The sequence below is a fragment of the Carassius gibelio genome, chromosome A14 (assembly GCF_023724105.1).
Source record: "Carassius gibelio isolate Cgi1373 ecotype wild population from Czech Republic chromosome A14, carGib1.2-hapl.c, whole genome shotgun sequence".
Classification (NCBI taxonomy): domain Eukaryota; kingdom Metazoa; phylum Chordata; class Actinopteri; order Cypriniformes; family Cyprinidae; genus Carassius; species Carassius gibelio.
In genome coordinates, this window is record NC_068384.1 from 14,408,361 (window position 1) to 14,432,812 (window position 24,452).

Consider the following 24,452-nt stretch of genomic DNA (forward strand, 5'->3'; position numbering starts at 1 on the left):
TTTTACTTCATTTACTGTATGTATTTCATAAAATTATATTATTTAATAATGATATGTGTATGCTGTGTGTGCCTAGACGATCTGAAACGTTTTTTACAGATTAAATTTGATGTCAAATCAAACCACAGGAAACGTCCCAAATCTAAAATAGCGATATAATTAACATAATTGTTTCTTAAGTGTCTTGTGACCAAATTTTGTGATTAAATTAAAGATTAATTTAATGAGTTTTCATAATGTTGATGTGTCAATATATTGAATTTGTGTGATTTTTCCACACACACACACATACACACACAGACAGACACACACACACACACACACACACACGTAAGTATGTGTTTGTTTCATCTGTCATATATATTGACATATAACATAAAAAATGAAGACACAATTTTTGGGTAAATGTTTTGACTAAACTATTATTGTATTGTAATTGATACTTGTCTCTGATATTTCACTTGTTAATATTAGCTTTGATAAATGTATGTACAATTATTCTGCCCCCCACCAATTTTACAGGAGCACTTTTGGGATGCTGCAAGTGGGAGTGGATTTCTTGCTTAGCTGGAAACTGCACAGAACCACGTCTTATCATCCTGACAAAAAGAAAGAGAATACTTTCTCCAAGAAGGTCCAAACACCATTGGCACAGACATTGTTCAGTGATCAGTAACATACATTCAGCCAGGGCCTTCCTTAGATGTGTGCAACTGGTGCAATCGCATCGGGCCCCGCACTTGAGGGGTAAATGGACTGAATGAGCCTCTCACCCGGAAACGCTCCCTACTTTGCACCGGGCCCCACATCAGATAAGTATGACCTGGCATTCATGGTTGATGGTAATGAATGAGATGCTGTGGTGTAAGCAGATAAATGCAAGCACTTTAAGCACTATCCACCTTTTTCCTCAATGCGGAAAAAGTCTATGGGTGAGACTTCCATTTCATTAGCTGAATGGGTAAATAACGAGGAGAATGACAATGTCCAGTAAACGACAAGTGTGTTCTTAATATAGATAACAGATTAAAATTGTATGATAGGACACATCAATTGTCAATATCAAGCAGCAAAACGAACTGTTTTGTACAGCTAAAAATAGCTGGACAAAAAATGAGACCGGAAGCTACACCCATAGAATTTAAACTTTTACATCAGGAAAAAGGTGGATAAACCTAATGAAATTCAGAATACATATGGACCAAATAAGAATAGATATTTTGTGCCTTTACACTGATTTGCTTGAACATTATGTTTTAATTTTTGTAAGAACATGTTGTTTACTTGTATTGAAAACACTAAATGTGAAGACATTTTGGTGCAGGGATAAAGTTACAATGTTTCTATTTAAATAAATACATGTAAACATGTATTGATTTGTGGATTAATTAATTTATTGTCATATATACATTCCAGGCGTATTAAATTTGACTTGAATTGAGTTAATTGTACACTGGCTTTTTTGCTGTGCAGAAGAGTTTTTGTAATGCTAACTACACTGGAGTTAAAATATCAAGAGTTAAAATCTATCTTAAAGGTGTTTAACTGTAACTCTTTACACTGCTGTTAAGGAAAAATCAACACTCTGTGGTGTGGACTAGAGTTGTTTTTTAACTCTATACTGTGTACATATAACTAATTTATAGTGCTAAACATGTAACTCTTTGAAGAGTGTTAATGTAACTCTGAAAAGTTAGGGACAATATGCACACTTTTTCGGAGTTGATGTTAACTCTGAGAGTTGAATTAACACTTGCAGTCTTGCTGTGTAGTATAGAGCTGTAATCGGGCCATAAAAGTTAGGCCCGACAGGGCCTGAACCCGACAGGTTTCGGCCCGACATTATTAAAATTTAAAAAAATTTTGTTTGACAGCTTTTTTAAAAGCCCGAACCCGTTTATGGCCTGACATTATTAAAATGTGCGTATACACACAGCTCTTTTGCCTTTTGTCAAGAATTAGTCATTTATACATGTTTTAACATAATTTTTTCAAAACTAATGTAGACTAGACCACTTGGAAGTTGGAATAAAGAAATAATATCAGTCCTCTGTGACATCTTAACATCTCAGCACTCTAAACAGACATAGGCTCAATTAGCCTATAAATGTAACAATAAAAACAGTCTTTTTTAATATTAGCATAAATACACATTATGCATTTAAGACTGAATGAATATGTAGTTATCATTTGAAAAAACTTTACTCACAGAGATTAGGCTAAGCCTACAGGTTTTTGTGGAGGAAAATGATTGAATCCACTGTGGATGGTTTCAGCGCATTCCTGCGCTCACTGATGGTGCATCATTATTCACTCATTACTCTCATTATAAACATGGTCAAAACTTTTCCACACCTCAGACTTTGCTTTAGGTGCTGATGCAACCAAAACACCTACTCAGCATCCATTTTCGCATCTTTCTCGTGCTAATCGAAACACATCACATGACCTCTCGTTTACCTTGCAAACCGGAGTGCAAGCCCGAGCCCGGCCCGAGCCCGCGTAAGATGATATAAATTAAGCCCAAACCTGACCGAACACATCGGGTCCCGTCGGGTTCGGGCAAAAATCTTCAGCTCTAGTGCAGTATATCTTTTTTTTTCTTGGTATATGTTTTACCTGGTATGGTTGAATATCATAATATCACATCCACTAATTGTTCATTCAGTGCACCTATATGAAAGTAAAATCACACTAAAAAAATCTAAATCTTCCAGATAGAAGAGATTCAAAGTAGAGGAAAGAAGACTACTGTTACTTCTTAATTAATATTAACAGTCCCAATCATGATCATGAATACAAACTAGTGTCTAATAAAAAAAGGCTGTGCTATATTTGAACTGTTACAAGTAACTAAAGAATAAAAACTAGCTCTTATTTCAGAAGGACTTTTTTTACAAATTGTGTATTTTGTTTGATTTATCACTATGGAAGTGACTGTTAGCAAAGGTACAATTTATTATAGCCAATGAATAAGTAATAGTGACTAATTCATACTTGTCAATACTGTATAATAGTGACTAATTAATAGTAATTACAACTGAAATCTAATCGGTAAGTACCCCTTTTCATGTTTAATAAACCGTTATTGACAATGAAAAAGATACTAGTTGGATAATTGTTATTACGAACAATTGACCATTATAAGTAGCTTTGGAAGCCAGTCCCCGCCACCAGGTAAATAAGATAAAGGTAACTGCTAACTTTTTCCGGAAAATCTCATATATTATATTTTTGAGTTTATTTCTCAGAATTGTACATTTATATATCATAATATTCTTTTCTTTACTTATTTCTTTTCCCCATCACATAGAAACAAGTTTCCACAAAGTAGCACACTAGTATAAAACGGGCTCTATTTATAAGGAATAATGTTCAAACGGCTTGCCATAAATCAGCGGCCTCTAAATGCCCCTCATAGGGGTATGTCACAAAAGCACGCAAACAGACGGTGGATGATGCTGGGTTCACCCGAGTGCACTGATTTCTCCGAAGTCTAATGCACTCAGAGAGTGGTAGTTTTGCGCGAGATGCGAAGAGTAATGCCATATTCTGCCTTTATTCCTCGAGCTCCAGTTTGTACCCTTTTTCCCAATTCAGTGGTGAAATCCACGGAATGTTCCATTAACAGGAACAGCTGAGGATCATGCCGCACCGAATATGGGAGAGATGTGCAGGATTACAAGGAGAGATGTCTGCGATTGAGATGCTCACAAATTAACAATCAGGTAACGCACGCGCCTGAGTTTTCGCGTTGATGGCGTGGATTTCCGTGGGTTTTCACGGTCTTGAATGCATCGCACATATGGTGTCGGCGTGTTTTTATGCTTTGTCCCTATAAAGCCTTGAGCCCCTCCTTGTTTTGCTGCTGTAATGTTTACATTGGATTGGAAGTGCATGGATGGATGGGACGCGGGTTTGCTTGTCTCGAGCTTGCCTCAGATGTGCGTGATCGTGTGCACGCGCTGCGCATGTTAAGTAAGAATCTGATTTATTTTAGTCATTTTCCTGTGAGTTAAACACTAGCAGTGAAGATTACATTGCAGTGTTTTCTCTGCAGTGAAGCCAGTCGAGAGGCCCTTTGAAAATGCTGCAAAAATTATGCCGACCTATATACTCGATATAAAATTAAACGCAAAGATTATTGTAAAAAAAGAACAAATTCTACACACAGCCCTCGTCGTTCTCATAGCTGCTTCATGCATTGTATGATGAATTTCCCAGACCAAGTAAAATCAGTATTTGTTTAAGATTTCAGTTCATGAACTTGAAAAGTGCATTGAATAACGGTGTTACTTTGAGCGCCCCTCAAGTAAAGAAGCTTGTATGTGTTTCTGTCCGCCGGCTCGCCATTTGGCGCAAGGCTTATGTAACAGACTGGGCTGTGTCACACTGTCTCTGATGGAGAGGCAGATGAGAAATGCCAGAGAGAACAGTTAGATGCTTTGCAACATGATGTTCTTTCCTGCTTTTCATTTAGTCCACAATGATACCATCAACACAAATATTGATAATAATTAATAATACATAAACTTGTTTTTACTATTATCATACCATAATTAAAAACAATGCTTTGCAACGACATTAAAGTATATAATAAAATCACAAGCACAACTCAAACATGAAAACTTAAGCATTTTACTCTGATTACCCTTCAGTTTTATTTTGCAATAACCATCATCTTTACAATATTTTTTTTTCTTAAATAAATGTTAAACTTTGTAGTAAAATGATGGAAAAGTTTTGCAACATAATGATGTAGTATTTTTATACTACATTATTTTTTTCATTTTGCAGTGGTTTAGCAAATGACTATGAACTATTCTGTAGAAAATATAAGTCATATAGTTTACTTTTTCTTGATTCCATTTAGAAATGAAACATGAACATGATGGTCAGTTTGTGACAAACAGCATCCGCCTTATCTGGGACTATAATGCAACTTCAAAATGAATTTCAGTGGGATAATAAATCATCACCGATAATAATGCTCTACCTGCTATGCTCGTGTTTAATGTTTTGACTTCTACACAACACAAATCATCTGACCCCAAACCACTTTTGGGAGCTGAAATGAACTCTTACGGTGTTCTCACACATTATTACTATCATTATTATTATTTTTGTGATCTAGTGATTTGAATGGATTTCGACATAAATTTGGATGCTCCAAAAGGAGAAAGTAAAAATAAATAAATAAATAAATAAATAAATGAATAAACAAAAAAATAGTAAATAATAATAATCAAAAATAAAATAAAAACACTCTAGGTTTCACATTTGTATGAAAGTTACAAAATTATGACAGAAATATAATGTAATAATTTTTCTAGAATGACTGAATTTGCTGAAATTTGCCTTCAAATATAATATATTTATCATTTTGTGTTAATGCATTCATTTTGTACTTTTAAGCTATGAATATATATATATATATATATATATATATATATATATATATATATATATATATGATGTTTTATGACTAAATTTGCCTCTAAATATGTATTTTTTTATAATATTGTTTTATTGCATTAGAGCTACAGAAAACAAAACAATATATAATATATTTTGATGCCAAAGATCTATAAATCCATTTAAAAAAAAAATGCTACACGAAGCCTTGGCCTGTGCTTTTTTTTAAGGGGTTCTCATTAATAATAATTTTAAATATTACAATAATTTTAAAGTTTGTTTTCTTTCTCTAACTGAGAAACGAGCGTGAATGTAAGAACTTTTTTTAATTCATTTCACAGTTTGGACCCCTTAAATGAGTCTACGTTGGTTTTTTAGTAAAGAGGAAGTGTGAAAACATTGTTGGGATCAGGTTGGAGGGATTCGACCAAACATCAGCATCTAAAAAGTGACTGGCTGTCTCTGTCTCTTGCGTGGTAGCTCTAAGGAAGAAGGCGTGACTATACAGACACAACCACAACGACAACAATATTGAACTGCGCCCATGTTACAGTCCTAACCTATTTCGAATGCATCGGACATAATAATAAAGGAGACAACAAGTGCACGCTATAACAAGTTTGTTGGGGACAAGTTATCTGATGTTAGGCAGCAGAGGAAGATGCATTTTCTCTTTCAACGCTGAAGATCAACGCCTGTTCAACAACAACAAACAATCTCGTGGACGTGAACTAGGAAACGGGCGATGCCATGACCGTCTGTTAGTTTTACCGGATGATTTCTATCGGATTAAGCTGTAAATTCACCAAACGAGACATACGGCATCGATTTAGTCGCCAAAAAGCAGCGCGCGGACGAGTCGGAAACTCGCGCGCCATTGAAAACAAGTAAGCTCGGTTGGTGCTATCACGCTTTGCTTATTGGACAAAAAGCTGTCCACCTAAAATAAAAATGAAACCAATCTTGGTAGTCAGAGGTTTGCATTCATGACGTGCAGACTTTCTAAACGTGGCGTTGTTGTTGTTTTTTGTCAGCTGTGCATCACTGCGTTTCCTGTTCAGGGCTTCATCTGCTCGGGCGGTGTGCTAGCGATAGCAGCCAAGGGCTTGGAAAGTGCGTGCGATTTGTGTAATCATTTTTACGTTTTGTAAAAACTCCCTGAGAACCTGTATAAGGAGCATGACGGACACTGCGGATGCTTGCACTAGCCCCGCGCGCGTCTGTAAAACTTCGGCCTCGTGACTCTGTGCTATTGTTGATGTCCACTGCCGGGCCACGGTGACACTTTTAATTGTTTTATTAATGGGAAATGAGCACATTCCTTATTTGAAGCATGCACAATGTTTCAATCATACCTAAAAGCCCTCCCAGGTGATTATTTTTGCTAAAGTGAGGCATGCGAGGTTTGGTGGCACTCATTTGCTATTGCTTTGTCTTTGTGAAAGCACATGGCCCTCCACGCTTTTGTTGTTGAAGTTACAGCCCCCCCCCCCCCCCCCCTCTTTGTGGCAAATCCACCCAGTCTTTCCACTAATGACACTTTCCATTCCACAGTTTATGCTTCTAGTTTGTAAGTATTTTTCTTTTGGTATTTGTTTAATAATTTTACACATGGCACTGTACTGTTAAATGTGTAGCACGATGAGAAGTTTATGTGCTTGAGTGTATTATTGCACATGCCACTGATTTTGATATGTATATATATATATACAAACACACACACACACACACACATTTTAGTTCTGGTGCATTTCAATGCTTGTGTCTTAATATAACCCTTATCTGAAAATTCTGGGTTTCTCTCCCCCAATCTCTTTGTACTCCAGAGATTAGACATAATGAAATTATAATCCATAAATTAATACACAGCCAGCAGCTTGTTGAGGTAATAATTGGTGTGTTGTGTAAATTCTATGAAATTTACCTTTTTTTGTTTTCATTTGAAAGCAGGGTTGACCTTTCGCATTTTATGTTCATGGTTATTTTTTTAAGGAATAATTCACCAGAATTTTTTTGTTGTTGTCGTATATTTTGAGAATTTTTAAACAATGCAAATGTGTGTGTTTTCCATACAGCAGATGTTTATGGTCACTAAAAGTTGTTTCTCAAAAGTAATTTGACATGCTTTGCTTGTAACACAGGCTAAAACAAAAGGATTTGAGAGCAAAATATAAAAGCTATTTTTTTCCCCATATGGTGATCACTGGCTGTCGAAGTCAGTTGCAGTTTATATATATATATATATATATATATATATATATATATATATATATATATATATATATATATATATATATATATATATATATATATATATAATTCTTTATTTTAGTAAATAATATAATTTTAATCATGTTCCTCACTCAAAGCTGTCAGAAGTCCTGAGAACTACTTTAATGGTGTCCTTTGTGGAGCTTGACAGACATGGTTGCTGTGAACTGTCAGTGTATGGGGAAAAAACAGTGAGAACAAAAAAATAATACGGGTTTGAATTGACAATTTGACATGAGGATAAGTAAATAATGTCTGAACTTTGGTTTCTGGTTAAGTTAATCTAACATAAGTTGAAATGCACAATAAATGATTCCAAAGTATTGTGCTGATTTTCTCTAAATCATTATTTAATTAACAAAACCAGAATTTGTTCTGTTTTAAACAGAGTTCCGACAATCTGAGGCTGTTAGACATAAGTGCCTCTTGCACTACTGGTGTCCCCACCCCAGGCAGGTGTGACTCGTTCGTACGACGTCACAAATGCGACCATGGGAAGTAGCAGTGAGTAGGCGGCCATCAACAGCCCCCTTAAACCAGAGGAGGGTCGTCGGGGAGCCTTGCATCACCCCTCTGCACCTCAGGAGAAGGTGAGGAGGCTGTCATCATTTTGAGTCAAAAAAAAACATCTGCATAGTATCTACTTACAAATCAGTGTGTGTTCATCTCCTAGTCCTCCAGTACGACATCAGTGGGGACAGCGGGATAGACCTACTGTGCACACTTCCCTTCATCAGGATGAGAACTTTCACCACCCTGTCTTCTCCCAGCATCAGCAGATTCATTTAGATGAGTCCAGGCAATATAGCCACACCAGTGCACCTCCACGCATGCTGCATACTGCCACACAACCCCCACCACAGAGCTCCATCATGGTGGATCTTCACGAACAGGTATTTCCTGTTCCCTATATAATGCGCTATTTGACGTTCACTATATTGAATAAGTATTTGAAAAGTAAAGTTATAAAAAAAAAAAATATATCAGTATAAATAAAATATTTTTTGCTGTTAATAGGCTACAGTTGGGTATTCATATTTTATTTATATATTTTCATTTCAGGCCTTGTGAATATAAAAAAATACATTTGTAAAACTGTAAATGTATAAATGTATAAAAACTTAAATCTTATATATACACTGTAAAAAGTTTAACTATTATTTACTCAATTTTTTTGGTGAAACATTTTTACACTCAAAAAAATTGAGTAAATTTTAAAGCTGTGAAATCAATGAAATATACTGTTTAAATTGAGTAATTGTAAGTAAAAAAAATTAAGTAAATCTGAATAACTGAATAACTTTATATGAGAAATAAAATTAATTAGATATAATCAAAATTATAAAACACCACAACTGTAATTCTATGTAAAATAAACAAAAATATTGAGTAGATATAATTGAAATATTGGATGAAATTTAACCAAACAAATGTGCTATGTTTACTACATGTAAAGGTGAATTTAACTTAATATTGGACTATAAATGATCAAAATGTTGCATTCACTTTTTTTTTACACCATTTACCCTTTACAATTAATATAATAAAACCAAATAAAGAAAGAAACACATTTTTTATTAAACATTTATTTATCAATTAAACATCAGACAAAGTCTAAAATCAACCTTTGAAACATTTTATCCATTTTAATATTCCAGTAGATTGCAAAAATTAAAAACTGTAAAGCAGCCATAAGGGAAATGATTAAACCTTATGAAACATTTCATCCATCTTAGTATTCAAGTAGATTACATTTAAAATATGATAGCCGTAAGAGAAATGACATCTTACTTTGTTACATTTGCAGTCACACTCATTGCCACTCATTAAACCATAAAAAAAGCAACACTTACATCAATATTAAAGGGATAGTTCACCCAAAAAGATGATGTTGTCATAATGTACTCGCCCTCGAGTTGTCCCAAACCTGTACGAGTTTCTTTCTTCTGTTGAACACAAAAGATATTTTAATGAATGTTGGTTAACAGACAGTTGAAAGTTGCCATTGACTTCCATGGTAGGAAAAAAAAAAAAGGCTACTATGCAAAGTCAATGGCAACCTTTAAATGCGTTAACCAACACTCTTTAATACTTGGCTGAATGTCACGTCACTTCACTTAAAATATCTTTTGTGTTCAACAGAAGAAAGAAACTCGTACAGGTTTGGGACAAATTGAGGGAGAGTAAATTATGACAACATCATCTTTTTGGGTGAACTATCCCTTCAACAGAATTAATCCGATAACAGAAACACTTCCATCAGGAATACCCATTCTGTGGGATGATCATGAACCACTACTATGCAAGAAGATTATTTTTTAACCTCTGAACATTAACAGAGAGTTTTGGAGGATCCAGCTCAAGAAACAGTTTTTGGAGTGAGTACAGGTCTTTCTCAAAAAATTTGTATATTATGATAAAAGTTCATTATTTTCCATAATGTATTGATAAAAATTAAACTTTCATATATTTTTGATTCATTGCACAACACCTGAAATATTTCAGGTCTTTTATTGTTTTAATAGTGTTGATTTTGGCATACAGCTCATTAAAACCCAAAATTCCTATCTCAAAAAATGAGTATATCATGAAAAGGTTCTCTAAACGAGCTATTAACCTAATCATCTGAATCAACTAATTAACTCTAAACACCTGCAAAAGATTCCTGAGGCTTTTAAAAACTCCCAGCCTGGTTCATTACTCAAAACCGCAATCATGGGTAAGACTGCCAACCTGAGAAGGCCATCATTGACACCCTCAAGCGAGAGGGTAAGACACAGAAAGAAATTTCTGAACGAATAGGCTGTTCCCAGAGTGCTGTATCAAGGCACCTCAGTGGGAAGTCTGTGGGAAGGAAAAAGTGTGGCAAAAAACGCTGCACAACGAGAAGAGGTGACCGGATCCTGAGGAAGATTGTGTAGAAGGACCGATTCCAGACCTTGGGGGACCTGCGGAAGCAGTTGACTGAGTCTGGAGTAGAAACATCCAGAGCCACCGTGCACAGGCGTGTGCAGGAAATGGGCTACAGAGAAGCAGCACTGGACTGTTGCTCAGTGGTCCAAAGTACTTTTTTCGGATGAAAGCAAATTTTGGATGTCATTCGGAAATCAAGGTGCCAGAGTCTGGAGGAAGACTGGGGAAGGAAATGCCAAAATGCCTGAAGTCCAGTGTCAAGTACCCACAGTCAGTGATGGTCTGGGGTGCCATGTCAGCTGCTGGTGTTGGTCCACTGTGTTTTATCAAGGGCAGGGTCAATGCAGCTAGCTATCAGGAGATTTTGGAGCACTTCATGCTTCAATCTGCTGAAAAGCTTTATGTAGATGAAGATTTCGTTTTTCAGCACGACCTGGCACCTGCTCACAGTGCCAAAACCACTGGTAAATGGTTTACTGACCATGGTATTACTGTGCTCAATTGGCCTGCCAACTCTCCTGACCTGAACCCCATAGGGAATCTGTGGGATATTGTGAAGAGAAAGTTGAGAGACGCAAGACCCAACACTCTGGATGAGCTTAAGGCCGCTATCGAAGCATCCTGGGCCTCCATAACACCTCAGCAGTGCCACAGGCTGATTGCCTCCATGCCACGCCACATTGAAGCAGTCATTTCTGCAAACGGATTCCCGAAGTATTGAGTGCATAACTGAACATAATTATTTAAAGGTTGACTTTTTTTTGTATTAAAAACACTTTTCTTTTATTGGTCGGATGAAATATGCTAATGTTTTGAGAATTTGGGGTTTTCATGAGCTGTATGCCAAAATCATCAGTATTAAAACAATAAAAGACCTGAAATATTTCAGTTGGTGTGCAATGAATCTAAAATATATGAAAGTTTAATTTGTATCATTACATTATGGAAAATAATAAACTTTATCACAATAAGCTAATTTTTTGAGAAGGACCTGTATTTGTGGGTCTTGGGATATCTCAAATCCAATGCATACGTGACTCCCAAAAGATAGCAGCAGGCTCTGCTGAGATTCCCAAGACTGCGGAGGACAGTGATGCCCTCAATCACAACTCCTACATCGCTGACTGCCCCATCATTGTCCCGAAGGATGTAGATTTTTATGACCTCCTCTGCCAACTCTGCGTGTACGAAGACGGGTAGATCAGCTGAACCCTACAGGCAAATTTTAAAGATAACTGGTTAGAGCTAACATTCAAACCTGAATGTTACAAGAAAGCGACAAATACACAAAACAAATAGCACCTGAAGAAGCAAACATTCTGTTGGACCATATGATAGGTAAAATCTCAAACAAAGTTTACTTGGGGGAGGAGTTGCAAAAATTAACAGCATTCTTCTTAACAAGAGGACAGGTTAATTTTCTACATAGGGACATTTATTTTTAACAATAAACCTAAAAGAAAAATGAAAAGAGACCAACTGCGAGCTTCTATGCTTTAAATCAATGCTATAGGCTTTTATTGAGGTCCGCATTATTTCAACCAATTTCTTTATAAACATGTTTAATATTTAAGTAAAATGACTAATGGTTTTGAAACAAAAAAGCTTGTTTAATTGCACTACTTGAAAAAAAAAATGCATTGCATTAACCCTCACACTCAACCCTTAACCCTCTAAATAATTCTGTGGCTTAGTAAATATTACAATAATATTTAACTTTATGAACTTAATAAAATCTCTGAATATTATAAGAATGTAAATGTGCACCTTGAAATGCAATGTAGTTGCTTTGGATAAAAGCGTCTGCCAAATGCATAAATGTAAACATATAATAATTGACTAAAAATACAACAGTTAATTTTATCTAAAATGTACAGTTATATTTTATCTTTTTTTTTTTTCCACTAAAACAATTTAGTATTTGACTAACAAATTGTTATTTATAATACACATAATATATTTGTGAAATTTCTATCAAACTATTTAAGGATGCAAAATTAAACTGATCTGTTTCAGGGAACAAAAATATTACTTTAATTAAAATTAAAACAATGTACCCCTCCCCCAGCCTCCGCTGTCCTTCAATACCCACCAAGTCTGGATTTGTTGTGAAACAGCTGCGGTGACTGGAGTAATGGAATGAAAATTCGGCTTTAATGTATATATGTATGTATGTATGTATGTATATGTATATATATATATATATATATATATATATATATATATATATATATATACATTTTTTTTTTTAAATAAATGCAAGCTTAATGAGCTTAAGAAACTTATTTTAGAAACATTAAAAAGCTTACTGTTTTCAAACTTTTGACCGATATTGTATGTGATCTAGGTTTCAGTGCACTAGAATGATTTTACAACGGAGCAGGCCTTAAACTGGCTGACTCCCTATAGTGGGAGCTGATTAAAACGTACCAGTCTATGTTATGTCCACGCCATTTTAAATACTTTTGCATGGCGTATTTGTAGTGGTTATTTAAGAACTCATACTTGAGTTCATGTAGTAATTATGATGTTTTACAACAACGTGACAGCTTTTTACAAGACAGACTGTCATTTGAAAGTTCATAAATGATGTGTTCCCTTTTGACAAGCCACTGACCCCAAAGGGGAACCTGTACAAAAATCGTTTTCCATTGGGCATGTATAGTTATAGTTGCTGGACCACGGTACACTCACTTATTGTTAGACTTTCAAATGGCGGTTGAAATAAACGGTGATCCAAATAGTACGAACGTTAACCCACTCCAAAAAACAACAACAAAAAAAACCCTAACATACATATCGCTGCCCCACTAACTTAGAAAACTACACTGTTATGTACACGTACACACGGTCAATGTTTAATCAACTTTTGAATAAAGTATTGCAAATATACATCGTTATAAAATGACTACTTACAGGAAATTCGAGTAATGCTGTTCACATAGTTGCTGAGAAAAGCAGTCCTTCAGTGACAGGTGCCTCTTGCTTGAGCCGCGAAACTCGTTAAACTTCTTAAGATGACGCAAAATACAAACACAATTGTTAGGAAATCCTTAATAATTAACTTCTGAATTAAACATCACAAACATATTTAGTTTTAGCTGGCTAAATTACATAACGTACCACGATATGAGAGGAGTGCGGGTCTTGCCGTTGCTGAGGAAACTCAGGAAAGCCGTGCTTCAGGTGACTTCGATTAAGCTACGAAACTTGTTGAAGATGACGTAAAATACAAAGACAATTGTTAGGAAATGCTTAATAATTATTAACTTTATAATAAAGTGTTACAAACGTAAGTAGGATTAGTTGACTAACGTTACTTACCAGGAGTTGTGAGGAGTATGGCTAGTCAAGTCTTGCTGAGGAAAGCAGATTTTTTTTTTCCTGCGGAGCTGCACACGTGATCACTTTAGCCGCGAAATTTACTCAATTTATTTAAACCGTCATTTATTAAGCTGGAACTTTATTTAGGAAAATTGGTAGGAAATACTTAATAATTTTAGTTTCTAAAACAGATCAGTACAAGTAAATAATTATCAAATATTTCTATTAGAATTCACCAGAAATATTGAGGGTATATTAAAAATATAATTAGTTAGTTAAATACTTATTTATTTTCATTACATAAACTTAAATAATGTATGTAAATTTTAGAGAAATTATTTGTTGGATTTTTAATTATTATTTTTAACCTGACCCACTCAAAATATCACTTAAATGATTTCAAAAGATTTTATTAAGTAAATAAAGCTCTTTATTTTTGTGAAATTTACTAAGCCACTGAATTATTTTTTACAGTGTGTATATATATATATATATATATATATATATATATATATATATATATATATATTTTTTTTTTTTTTTTTTTACTTGGGCTCTTTTGGCAATTTATATGTGAATTTCAGTCCTTTAATATGCATAAAAATGTATAAAATATAAATTGAATTTATGAAAAATATAAAATAATTTTAAATGTATTTTTTATTTTTACGTGGAGTACAATTGGCTGTTTATATTTGCTTTTCATGCATTGATTATAAAAATAAATATTTTCATGAAAAGTATAAAAGTCCATATTAAATGTATAAAAACGATAAAATTATTTTGATATTTTTGATGTTACTTAGTCTACAATTGGACTTTTATGTTTGTGTTTCAGGCCATTAATAAATATAGAAATAAATACATTTAGTTACAAATAGGAAAAAAAAAAAATAAGTTAACTGTATATTAAAAAGAAAATAGATATTTCAAACTTTTAGTTGTTACTTGGGCTTCAATTGGGCAATTACAATTTTTGATTTTCAGACTTTTTAATAAAGGTAGAAAAAAAAAAAATAGAAAAAGTATTAAATACTAATTCTTAAGAGAACTATGGGACCGGACCGTAAACCTAAATGCAGAACATGAAAGTTGAACATTTCTGAGCCAGGTTAAAGAATTTTGAGACCACTAGCATATAGGCAATAATTGTATTTAGACTTTAATGTGAAAGTGATATGTGTTATGAATATCATAAGTAGTGGTTGTATTTTTTAACACGTAACCTGAACTTTTTGTGTTGTTCAAGATGCATCAAGGATCAGTTCCGATATCTTACACAGTTACCACGGTGACGACCCATGGTTTTCCCATCCACACCGGGCAACCTATCCCAGCCTGCAATGCTCAGCAGCTCCCAGCATGCTCGGTAATGTTCAGCGGACAGCTCTCTCTGCTCTGCTGCCTTCCTCCTCCAGTGAGTTTGAAAAGGAAGAGCTGGAATGTCAGTGAAGTTTGTGTAGAGCACACCTAACATGTCCCATCGCTCCAGCTTTACTTTAGCTGATGTGTGTGTGTCCCAGGCAGCCATTATGCCCTCCTCTCCTCTTAGCCACAGATGCACTGTTATGAGTGTTGTTCTGTATGTACCTCTCATGCTTACACGTTAGGCATTAGCAAACGGCTACATTCCACTTTTTAGGCTTTTCCTCTGTCTCTAGAATTCATAATGACCTTTTTTATGATGCAACTTTCAAGGGGCAATGTGCAACCCCCTTAGTTTTTGGTTGTATTGACTCTGCAAATGTCTGGGGTATTTTATCTTCGACATGGATAGGAAAGGTGTACTTTCTGCTAAATCTATCATCGGCTCAGTCATTGCATTTGTGTCAACATACCCACCTCTGTATTTTTTTTGTGGCCACGGTAATTTACATTTGAAAGTGCCTTATATTATTAATATTATTCCATTCATTATTATATTATTCCTATTATATTAAATTATTATACAAAAAATGTATAAAATATTTTCCCCATCCATAACCCTAATGGTTTTGCAGTGGTTTAGTGGATTTCTAAGTAGTGCAGAATAATGCATAGCGTGTGGCACAGTAATTTAGTATTGAAATGCCCATTCTCCCTTTCTTCATGAATGTATCTATGGTTAGTGACACTTTGTTGTCTGCTGTTTCTTTTTCTGTTTGTCTGCAGCTCATTCAGGCCTGCACCATGCAGCATCTGCCTGTGTCCTATCAGACATTTCCACCGCTGATCTCCAGTGAGCATTTCATCCTGCACCCCAGTCCACCAGTGCCACCCCACCAGCCTCCTCATCTGCCTCCACTCAACCAGTTTGTCCCCATACAGCCCCAGCACCCGCGCATGGTGAGTGCAGATCATTTAATAGATAAATACTACTGAATGTTCTTTTCTGTGCAAACTGTGTTGAGAATAAAGCCATATTTTGTTTTTGTAAATGCACCAGGCTGTATAAATGTATATGTACACACACACTCTCACACAACCACATATACAGCATTTAAAAGAATACTACATAGACATTTTTCACTATAATTAAAGATATGTAAATATATGAAACATTATTTTTTATATGATTTTTAAGAATTGCTCAAAAGAAAACTTATTTTGTGAATTTCATGTTAATTATGTTGACAACATGGGGGAGTAGCATGACCAAAATCATCTTTGTCTGAGTAATGTTGTAGCAAGGTAGATGTAAATGTAGTGATGCAATTATTTTACTGGAAATTCAGCATAAAAAAATGTAAGTAGTCATAGTGATGTTTATATATATATATATATATATATATATATATATATATATATATATATATATACATATATATATACATATGTATGTATGTATAATGTAAATGTAGTAACTAGTTCTTTTGCTGGAAATTCTAAATTTTCTTTTACTTTTTTTAATAGTCATAGCACTGTTCTTTTTATAATAAACCGAAGTAATTTGAGTTCCCCCTCTTTTGATTATTTATAATTTGATGAGTTTCTAACTTGACAAATACAAACTAAAAGATAGGCTTGTATTAAATAAATGAATGAGTCTTCCTTATATGCAAAATAATTTTCACATTATGTACTACTTTAGTTAAAAGCAAGACTCAAAACCGTACATGCATTCGTGTGATTGGATGAGCCATGTTTAAAAGTTCAGAATGCTGAAAAACACAAAAGGATTTGATCATTCCCAGTGTTGAGTGTAGTGAACTAGAGTAATACTGTATGTGTAATGTGATTACTGTTCAATACAGTGTAATTAGTCACGAGTAACAGATTAGTCCCAACAACTGATTGTACTCTTAATAAAAACAAAAACAAAAACATAAAAAAAACATGTTGAATATTGCTGCGACAAAATGAATTCGTTCTAAAATAAGACATGATTTTATGGTATTAATAGTCATAATTGTATGCTAGAGGTATGTCTTTTCTACTTGTGTGTTCAGCCTCTGCAGAGGGTGGAGAATGAAGTGGATCTGCGAGGAGACCAGCATCCGTTAGGAACATTCTCGTATCCTCCAGCCCACCATCCACCAGCAATGACCCCCTCCGTGCCCCTCCAGTACCTCCCCCAGGAGCCCCTCCATCAAGAGCTACCCTACGGAGTGGTGAGATGTCTTTGCTTTGGAATGTCAACAAAGCATATAAATTACTGTGATCAGGTCAAAAATCATATACTGATTCAAAGGAGTAGCCTTTGCATAAACGGGTAATTACATCAAGTAAAACAATAATAATTGCCCTTAATGTAGAGAACAGAGAAGGTTTACTGGTGTGGATTACTGGCAAAAGAAGGTTTAAATTCCAGAAAGCAAAGTTAAAGTTTTTAATGGTACTACTGCTGTCCATTTTTTGAATGATGGTAAACTGCAATAGTTAAAAAAAAAAGTTATCACAAAATTATTTTTTTATGTTTGCTCAACAAAGCTATGTTAAAAGTAAAAGAAGTCTTAAAAATTCTGTCCAATGTTGGCCTTGTACTCAATATGTACAAGATGGATCAATAGCTTTGTGTTTGCAACTGAACAGTTTGACAGTTGACATATGGAGAAATATGGGATTTTTGATTGTGTGCTGCAGAAAAACTGTAAATTCACCCAATTGGCTAAAATTAAGCTTACGAAGTCAGAAAATTGTGGTGAAATATTAAACATAGCTCAAAGCTCTAGAAATAAAATTGTCAGTATAAGCCTATGGGAAATGAGGAACCCGAATCAAAACAGTTTTAAACACTGCACTTAGTTTGGTCAACATGAAAGTAAAGTTGGCCCCATTTATGCACTTAAAGTATGTTCCTTGTCTTATTGTGGGTGGTTAAATGGTAGAATTAACCATCTGGAATTAACCTACTTTGCCTTTCTATTGATGTCATTTAAAATGCACAGGCTATTGGATAATACGTCTTAATTTCCCTTTTTTTTCTAAATTGCCTAAATTGGCCTGGTCTTGGCATTGCTTTCCTACTGAAATGCTCTCTACAGTCCTCATACATTATCTGTACGCACATGTGCATTGCTTTGACCGTTCTCTCTGTAGATCCCACCAAACAACTTTTCAGTCGTCAAGTGAGAAAACAATAGACATTTACCCAGACATTTAAGGCAAATTAGAAATCCCGGCCAGGACACGTCCAGAAAATACATAGCCACAGTTTTATTCTTTTTCAGGAAATCAACCCACAAGTGGCTTATTTCTCTCCTTTTCGTGTAGTAAAGAGGAACAAGGCGAGTGTATTTTGCAAACTTCATCTTTAGTCTCTTTTGCTCCGGGGGAATTGCCTTTGTAGTAGAATTCCTGCCAAAGTAGCTTTGGATGAGATTGGCAAAATGAATAATAATAATAAAAAGGGTTTTCCTCATGTGTTGTCATCTGTTTCCTTAGCCATATCCGCACATGCTGCCGAGGCGTATAACTGGACAGAGGTACCGATTACAGCAGCCTCTGCCTCCCCCGCCCCCTCCGCTGCCCTACTACCCCGGCTTCTTACCATACTTCCTGTGAGAGTCTCTTTTACTCTTTACACAGATTCTGCTGTATGAGTGTTTCACATTCTGATTAGGGACATTGGAAGGTTATGATTTTCTAAAGCCTTTGGGATCTTTTTCTACTATAGAGAAAGAGCAGGTTGTTTCCATAGAGTGTATGCTAATGATTTCGGGGTTTGTGAAACAGCTCGATGCTTCCTGTGCCTCCAACTGCTGTGGGTCCTGCTATCAGTCTGGACTTGGATGTAGATGATGTGGAGATGGAGAATTATGAGGTAAATAGACACAAGGTTAACTATAGAATGAGCAAGTTATTCATAGAATTAAAGCTAATTTTGGAAGAGAGGTTGTGTCATTATTTTGTTACTGTTTGGGTGAAGAGATTTGAACACCTGTGATTTTTATATTTTTTTCTCAGGCATTATTAAACCTTGCTGAGAGACTCGGAGAAGCGAAACCTCGAGGACTAACGAAGGCTGATATAGAGCAACTTCCGTCGTACAGGTTTAATTTAGAAAACCACCAATCTGAGCAAACTCTGTAAGTGTTCTTTGTTATATGTGTCCTCGGATATACAATCTTGAAGGTTTTATTTGTTATTTGTTTATTTTATTTATTTGTTTTATTATCTTGAATTTTCTTACAGGTGTGTTGTATGCTTTAGTGATTTTGAGTCAAGGCAGCTACTTCGAGTATTACCCTGCAACCATGAGTTTCATGCAAAATGTGTGGACAAATGGTTAAAGGTAAGAATGTTTTAATGCACAAAAATCTGGAATAACTAACAGCAAAACATTGTAAATATTAGTGTTTTGTCCAATATAAACCAATATAAAATTAGTTTAAATGTATGGGATCAGTAAGATTTTTGACAATTTTACAGTGATGCCTCATGCTCATCAGTGTTGCATTCATTTGATCAAAAATACAGGAAAAATAGTAATATATAAAAAACTGTTCTCTGTTTGAATAGCCTAGATTTTAAAGTGTAATTTATTCCTGTGATGGCAAAGCGATCCTTCAGAAATCAATGTAATATGCTGATTTGGTGCTCAAGAAACTTTTATTCTTATTCTCAATATTGAAAACAGTTGCTGCTGAGCTTTTTGTGGAAACCATCCTTTTTGAGGATTCTTTGATGAAGAGAAAGTCTGAAAGAAAGCATAGACATTTTACAATGAAAAGGTCTTCACTCTGACTTTTGATAAATTTGATGCATCCTTGCTGAACAAAAGTATTAATTTCTTTAATATATTTTTTATTATTAATTTTATATATTTTTTATTAATAATATTATTATTTTATGATAATTGTGCAAATAAAAAAAAAAAAATGACTATGTAATATTTAGTAATTGTTGATTACATTTATTTAAAAAAATTACTAAAAAAAGAAGACATTTATTTTATGCTGTCTTTAATTGAATAGGCAGCCGTTGTATAGATCCATCAAAAATGTACGGAGACATCACTGGCTTGCAGAAATTAATTGGAAATATGTCTTGCAGACCAATCGCACCTGTCCAATCTGTCGAGCCGACGCGTCTGAAGTTCACCGCGATGTGGAATGAGTTCAGGTTTTTGTCCATCACTGGAAAACAGCACAAATCCTTGAGTGTGTTCTGTGAGTGGGGACACCTGATCTCCAGCCAAACGCAAATCTACCCCCACCCCACTCCCAACCCCACCTCTACAATAAGCAATCTCAGAATTTGTACCGAACCTGTTTGACCTCTGCTGTGTGTCATTGTGTGAGTTCCACGAAAGCTACTGCCGCCTATAGCCACATCCGAGTTCTGGAATTATGACCGTTTTTTGTTTTGTTTTTGTTTCATCTTTCTTTTTCATCAACCTGCCCTTGTTTCGCAGATTCCAAAGATAACCTGTAATCCGTGTTGTGTTGGCATATTCGTTTACGCCGTTGAATATTCTCTAGTTGTTTGATCACAGATAATTAAAACCGTGCTTTAGTGTCATTAGGGACCGCGGGAGTGGGCCTGGATGATGGCGGTTTTTGGCTTTACTGTGCAATCAGACAAGTTTATAGGACGCGCCCGCTCCGCCAGTGAACGACCATCATAGATGCATGTCTGTATAAGTGACGGGCTGAGGGACTTGTTAATAATCTCTGTTTTGCAATAATGTATTGATCATTTGAATATCTTAATCCCGATTCTCTTTTATCTGCGAATGCTGTTGTGAAGGTGTGACTTTCAGTGGTTCAGAGTTCCAAGGCCTGAAGTTAAAGAGGGAAATGTAGACCAAAAGGACTGCAAAACGACAGCCTTGAATCCACCGGGAAAACTCCCGCTGGGCTTTCACCACAGTCGTAGTGACATTATGAAGCTGTGGCGTTTTGGCTTTTGCTGTTTGATGGCGAGGACAGTGGGACTGGCCCATGAGAACACAGGGACGAGGACAGCACACTGCCTCTGCCAGCTCCCACCTTGGCTGCACTGCACAACCCCCATCGATTCTGGACCGGCCCTCTTCATCCCGCTCCCTCACACTCAGCTGTGTAACTCTTTCTCAGCTAGATCCAGGAGAACAACTCACGGGCCTCACGCGGACTGTTCTTTTAGACTAGCAATATTTGAATTAACGAGCACCAACACATTTCAGCCTCAAGAGGAACGCCGGGACGGTCTCCGGCTTGCCATTCTCGCACCGTTGCATTTCCGACGGAGGCCAAGGAGCTCACATTCGCCTGTCCAGAATGACTTTTTGGGAAAGGAAGGAACACTTTGCAGAAAGCAATACGTGCAATGAGTGTGTGACGTGAACGCAAAGTTTGACCTGATTTTGGAGGACTAGGCTTTTTGTTTTTCTTCATTCGTGAGCCAAATAATCAATATACTCTACAAGATTTTTAGCTCTGCCTTCTCAAGACCTTGACAAGCACAAACCTGTTACTAATCTTCAGATATCCTTTGTCAGATCCTCTTTTAAAGGTATCCTTTTTTTTTCTTTCTTTCTTTTTTTTAAGTGTTATTTATTTTTATATATGCATTTCTTTCAAGGGAGTTTTTGAAGGATTTGGTTGGAATACTAAAACATCTTTAGTGCATTTTAGTTTGCCTCCTGTTGTCAGGTCTCAGGCCATGTTCACAGTGTAAAGTGATGTGAAAGAAAAAAAAAACATTGTATGCATAGCCTTGGTGTGAAAGGTTGCAAATTATCGTCTTGTTTTTAAGACAAAAGAATGTTGAAACCCTCCACATTTCTAGTTATGCCCTCTTGACTGGAATAGTGGTTCCACGAAGATCCCAAATAGGATTCGAAAGGGCAGAGATGGAGTTTTAGGGTTGTTAAAAAAAAAAAATGCACTGTAAAATGTTTAACTCATGGTTCACTCGATTCCAAAAACAAACCTGAACTTTGTTTGGGGGGAAATCTATGAACTATTTGGGTATTCTTTTTGTTTTGTTTTGTTCCCGAAGTACTTTAATTATAGGACTTTTAAATATATATTCTCATGAGACATTTGTCAACTGAATAGTCATTGTAACTCAATAGACACACTGGTTTTCTCGGGTAAAGGGAGAATGTGAGAATCTTGTGTTTGCGTGCCAGGTTTTAAAAAAAGCCATTGTATTGAATTGAATCCAGACTTTTGATAAGTAATCTATGTATACATATCTGTTCACTGGCATATATTTTGAGTATAACGGAGAAAAAAAAATAAAAAATCACTCAGGGCCTCTCTGTAATTGAAAAATAAAGGAAAACAGTCAATTTCAAACGGGATTGATGCCATTGAGATATATTTGGGTATTCTGGGTTGTTTTCCTCAGGCCACGCTTATTTTAAATGTAATCAACTGAACTAATATTCCTTTTATAAATAGTGGTGAATATTATTCCATTATAAGACTGGCATGCAAAAAAAAAAAAAGAAGTGTCATGTTGTATCGAGTGAGAATAGGCTTTTCGTCACTGCAGCCGATCATTAGCGTATGTTACTCAAACCTGTTTTCCGGCTTTTGCGTTTTTCTGTGTTCTTGTACTTGAACCACACATAAAGGTTGTAACCCCGTTGAAAAACGTGCCACGGTGCACACTGTCCTACCTAGACCACTTCCAAGACCATTCTTACAGTGTCTGCATGATTTAAGGATTCCAAAAAATAAATGAAAAAAAGGTCAAATAAAAAATGACATCTGTATTTTCAGTGAAAGATATCTAGACGGGTGGGCAAGTATTTAATTGTGCACAATATGCATGCATGTCTGACCAGGTCCCAACTGGTTTTTAGATACATCTAGTTGGCTTTGGGTTCTGGGTGTAGGGGACTTCTGCTCAGCTGATAACTGCCATGCACTGTACTGCACACATTTGTAATCCAACCGAATGACTACAAGATTTTATCGTGCTTGTACTTGCAAAACAAATTCAGAATAATAAATATAGGACATTTAAAATAACGTTAAGCTTGATGCCAGTGGGAAGTCGGTGGAACAATGTGATTTGATAGGCTCCCCACCACATTTGTGCTTCTATCATTGCCTCAGTTATTGACACACTTGCCTGGAATCTAGATAATGGAAAGCCATATAGAAAAAAAGGTGCTAGATATTCTATATTTAGGTGTAATGCTACATTCACATAAGAGAATGCAATAGTTTGTTATGGGTCTCTATTCATACAGCATGCAGTGCTACTAGCACCCTAACAGTGGTCAGAAACAGTTAATAACATTATCAACAGGGGTTTCAATTAAGAAAATAAACGGGGGAAAAAAGAAAAGAAAGAAAACTATTTAGCTTTATTTGTATGTGCTGGTAAACCATTTTAAAGAATAATATTGTTTTGCTGTCCAAGTGATCCGATTCCATACATCTGCCTTAAATCAAAGTAGTAGGAGGTTTTGAAAAAAACGGCGTTATCACACAGAAATATATGTACCTGTTGTACGGTTCTCTCTACCTTGAGTATCTGTAACTGTTATGGTTTCAAAATAAGTTGTTGATATACACGCAAGCACTTTTGCTTGAGGTAACTGGCTGTGGGCTATTTCTAATATATCCTTATTTAGATTTATAAAGGAATTTTTTTTCATAATAACCAAGATTCCTTGAAAACGTCAGTGTTACCTGTATTGAGTTACTAAAAAGAAAACAGAAAAAGAGAAAAAATCATGAGTTATGAAATAAATAGAATCTTGTAGTCTTTCTGTGATTCAACTAATAAATAATCTCACAGCTTGTGTGGTGGAGAATTGTGTTCCAATAAGCAGCTAAATACTTTAGGGTTTGTGATTCGTTGATTGCTCCATAGATGCCACTGATTGTTAACCAATGATCTCTTGCTGTGGTGGGATAGTGGATTGTTTACTGTTCTATTCTCCTCCTGGCCTTTAGGGGTCAGTCATTGCCTGAACTCCAGACTACCCAGCCAACAACAGGGCCAGGGGCATGTGTTCTGTATTAGGAAGATATTTTGCTTTGGTACTTGCACATTTCCAGTTACCTCATTTTTGCCATGTTTGTATTTGGGGAAAAATAAAAATAAATAAATAAAAAAGCTAATATATATTATATATAGGAAATGGTTCTTAATGCTAT

The 24,452-nt window shown here is 35.5% G+C and overlaps 1 protein-coding gene across 6 annotated transcripts; it reads left to right on the top strand.

The window, feature by feature from the left end:
• Positions 1 to 3,438: 3,438 nt before the first annotated feature.
• On the top strand, positions 3,439 to 24,425 carry LOC128027595 (RING finger protein 44). Of its 6 annotated transcripts, none has more exons than XM_052615348.1 (11): positions 3,439 to 3,728; positions 8,075 to 8,276; positions 8,360 to 8,579; positions 15,173 to 15,340; positions 16,075 to 16,248; positions 17,352 to 17,513; positions 18,787 to 18,902; positions 19,078 to 19,165; positions 19,309 to 19,430; positions 19,537 to 19,636; positions 20,398 to 24,425. In XM_052615348.1, exons 2-11 carry the CDS (start codon positions 8,170 to 8,172, stop codon positions 20,458 to 20,460), a joined length of 1,320 nt encoding a protein of 439 aa, XP_052471308.1. In that variant the 5' UTR covers positions 3,439 to 3,728; positions 8,075 to 8,169; the 3' UTR covers positions 20,461 to 24,425. The 6 variants fall into 6 exon arrangements, with proteins under 6 accessions (XP_052471308.1, XP_052471307.1, XP_052471312.1 ...); XM_052615347.1 differs by lacking the exon at positions 3,439 to 3,728 and adding an exon at positions 5,760 to 6,302; XM_052615352.1 differs by lacking the exon at positions 3,439 to 3,728 and adding an exon at positions 5,778 to 6,985 and having other exon boundaries at positions 15,173 to 15,292.
• Positions 24,426 to 24,452: the final 27 nt, after the last annotated feature.

Bases quoted from the DNA above. Each gene is read 5' to 3' on its own strand.
- LOC128027595 (XM_052615348.1), top strand. From the start codon at position 8,170: ATGCGACCATGGGAAGTAGCAGTGAGTAGGCGGCCATCAACAGCCCCC. The intron at 16,249-17,351 runs GTGAGTGCAGAT...TTGTGTGTTCAG, and splicing joins AGCCCCAGCACCCGCGCATG to CCTCTGCAGAGGGTGGAGAA. The intron at 19,637-20,397 runs GTAAGAATGTTT...TATGTCTTGCAG, and splicing joins GTGTGGACAAATGGTTAAAG to ACCAATCGCACCTGTCCAAT.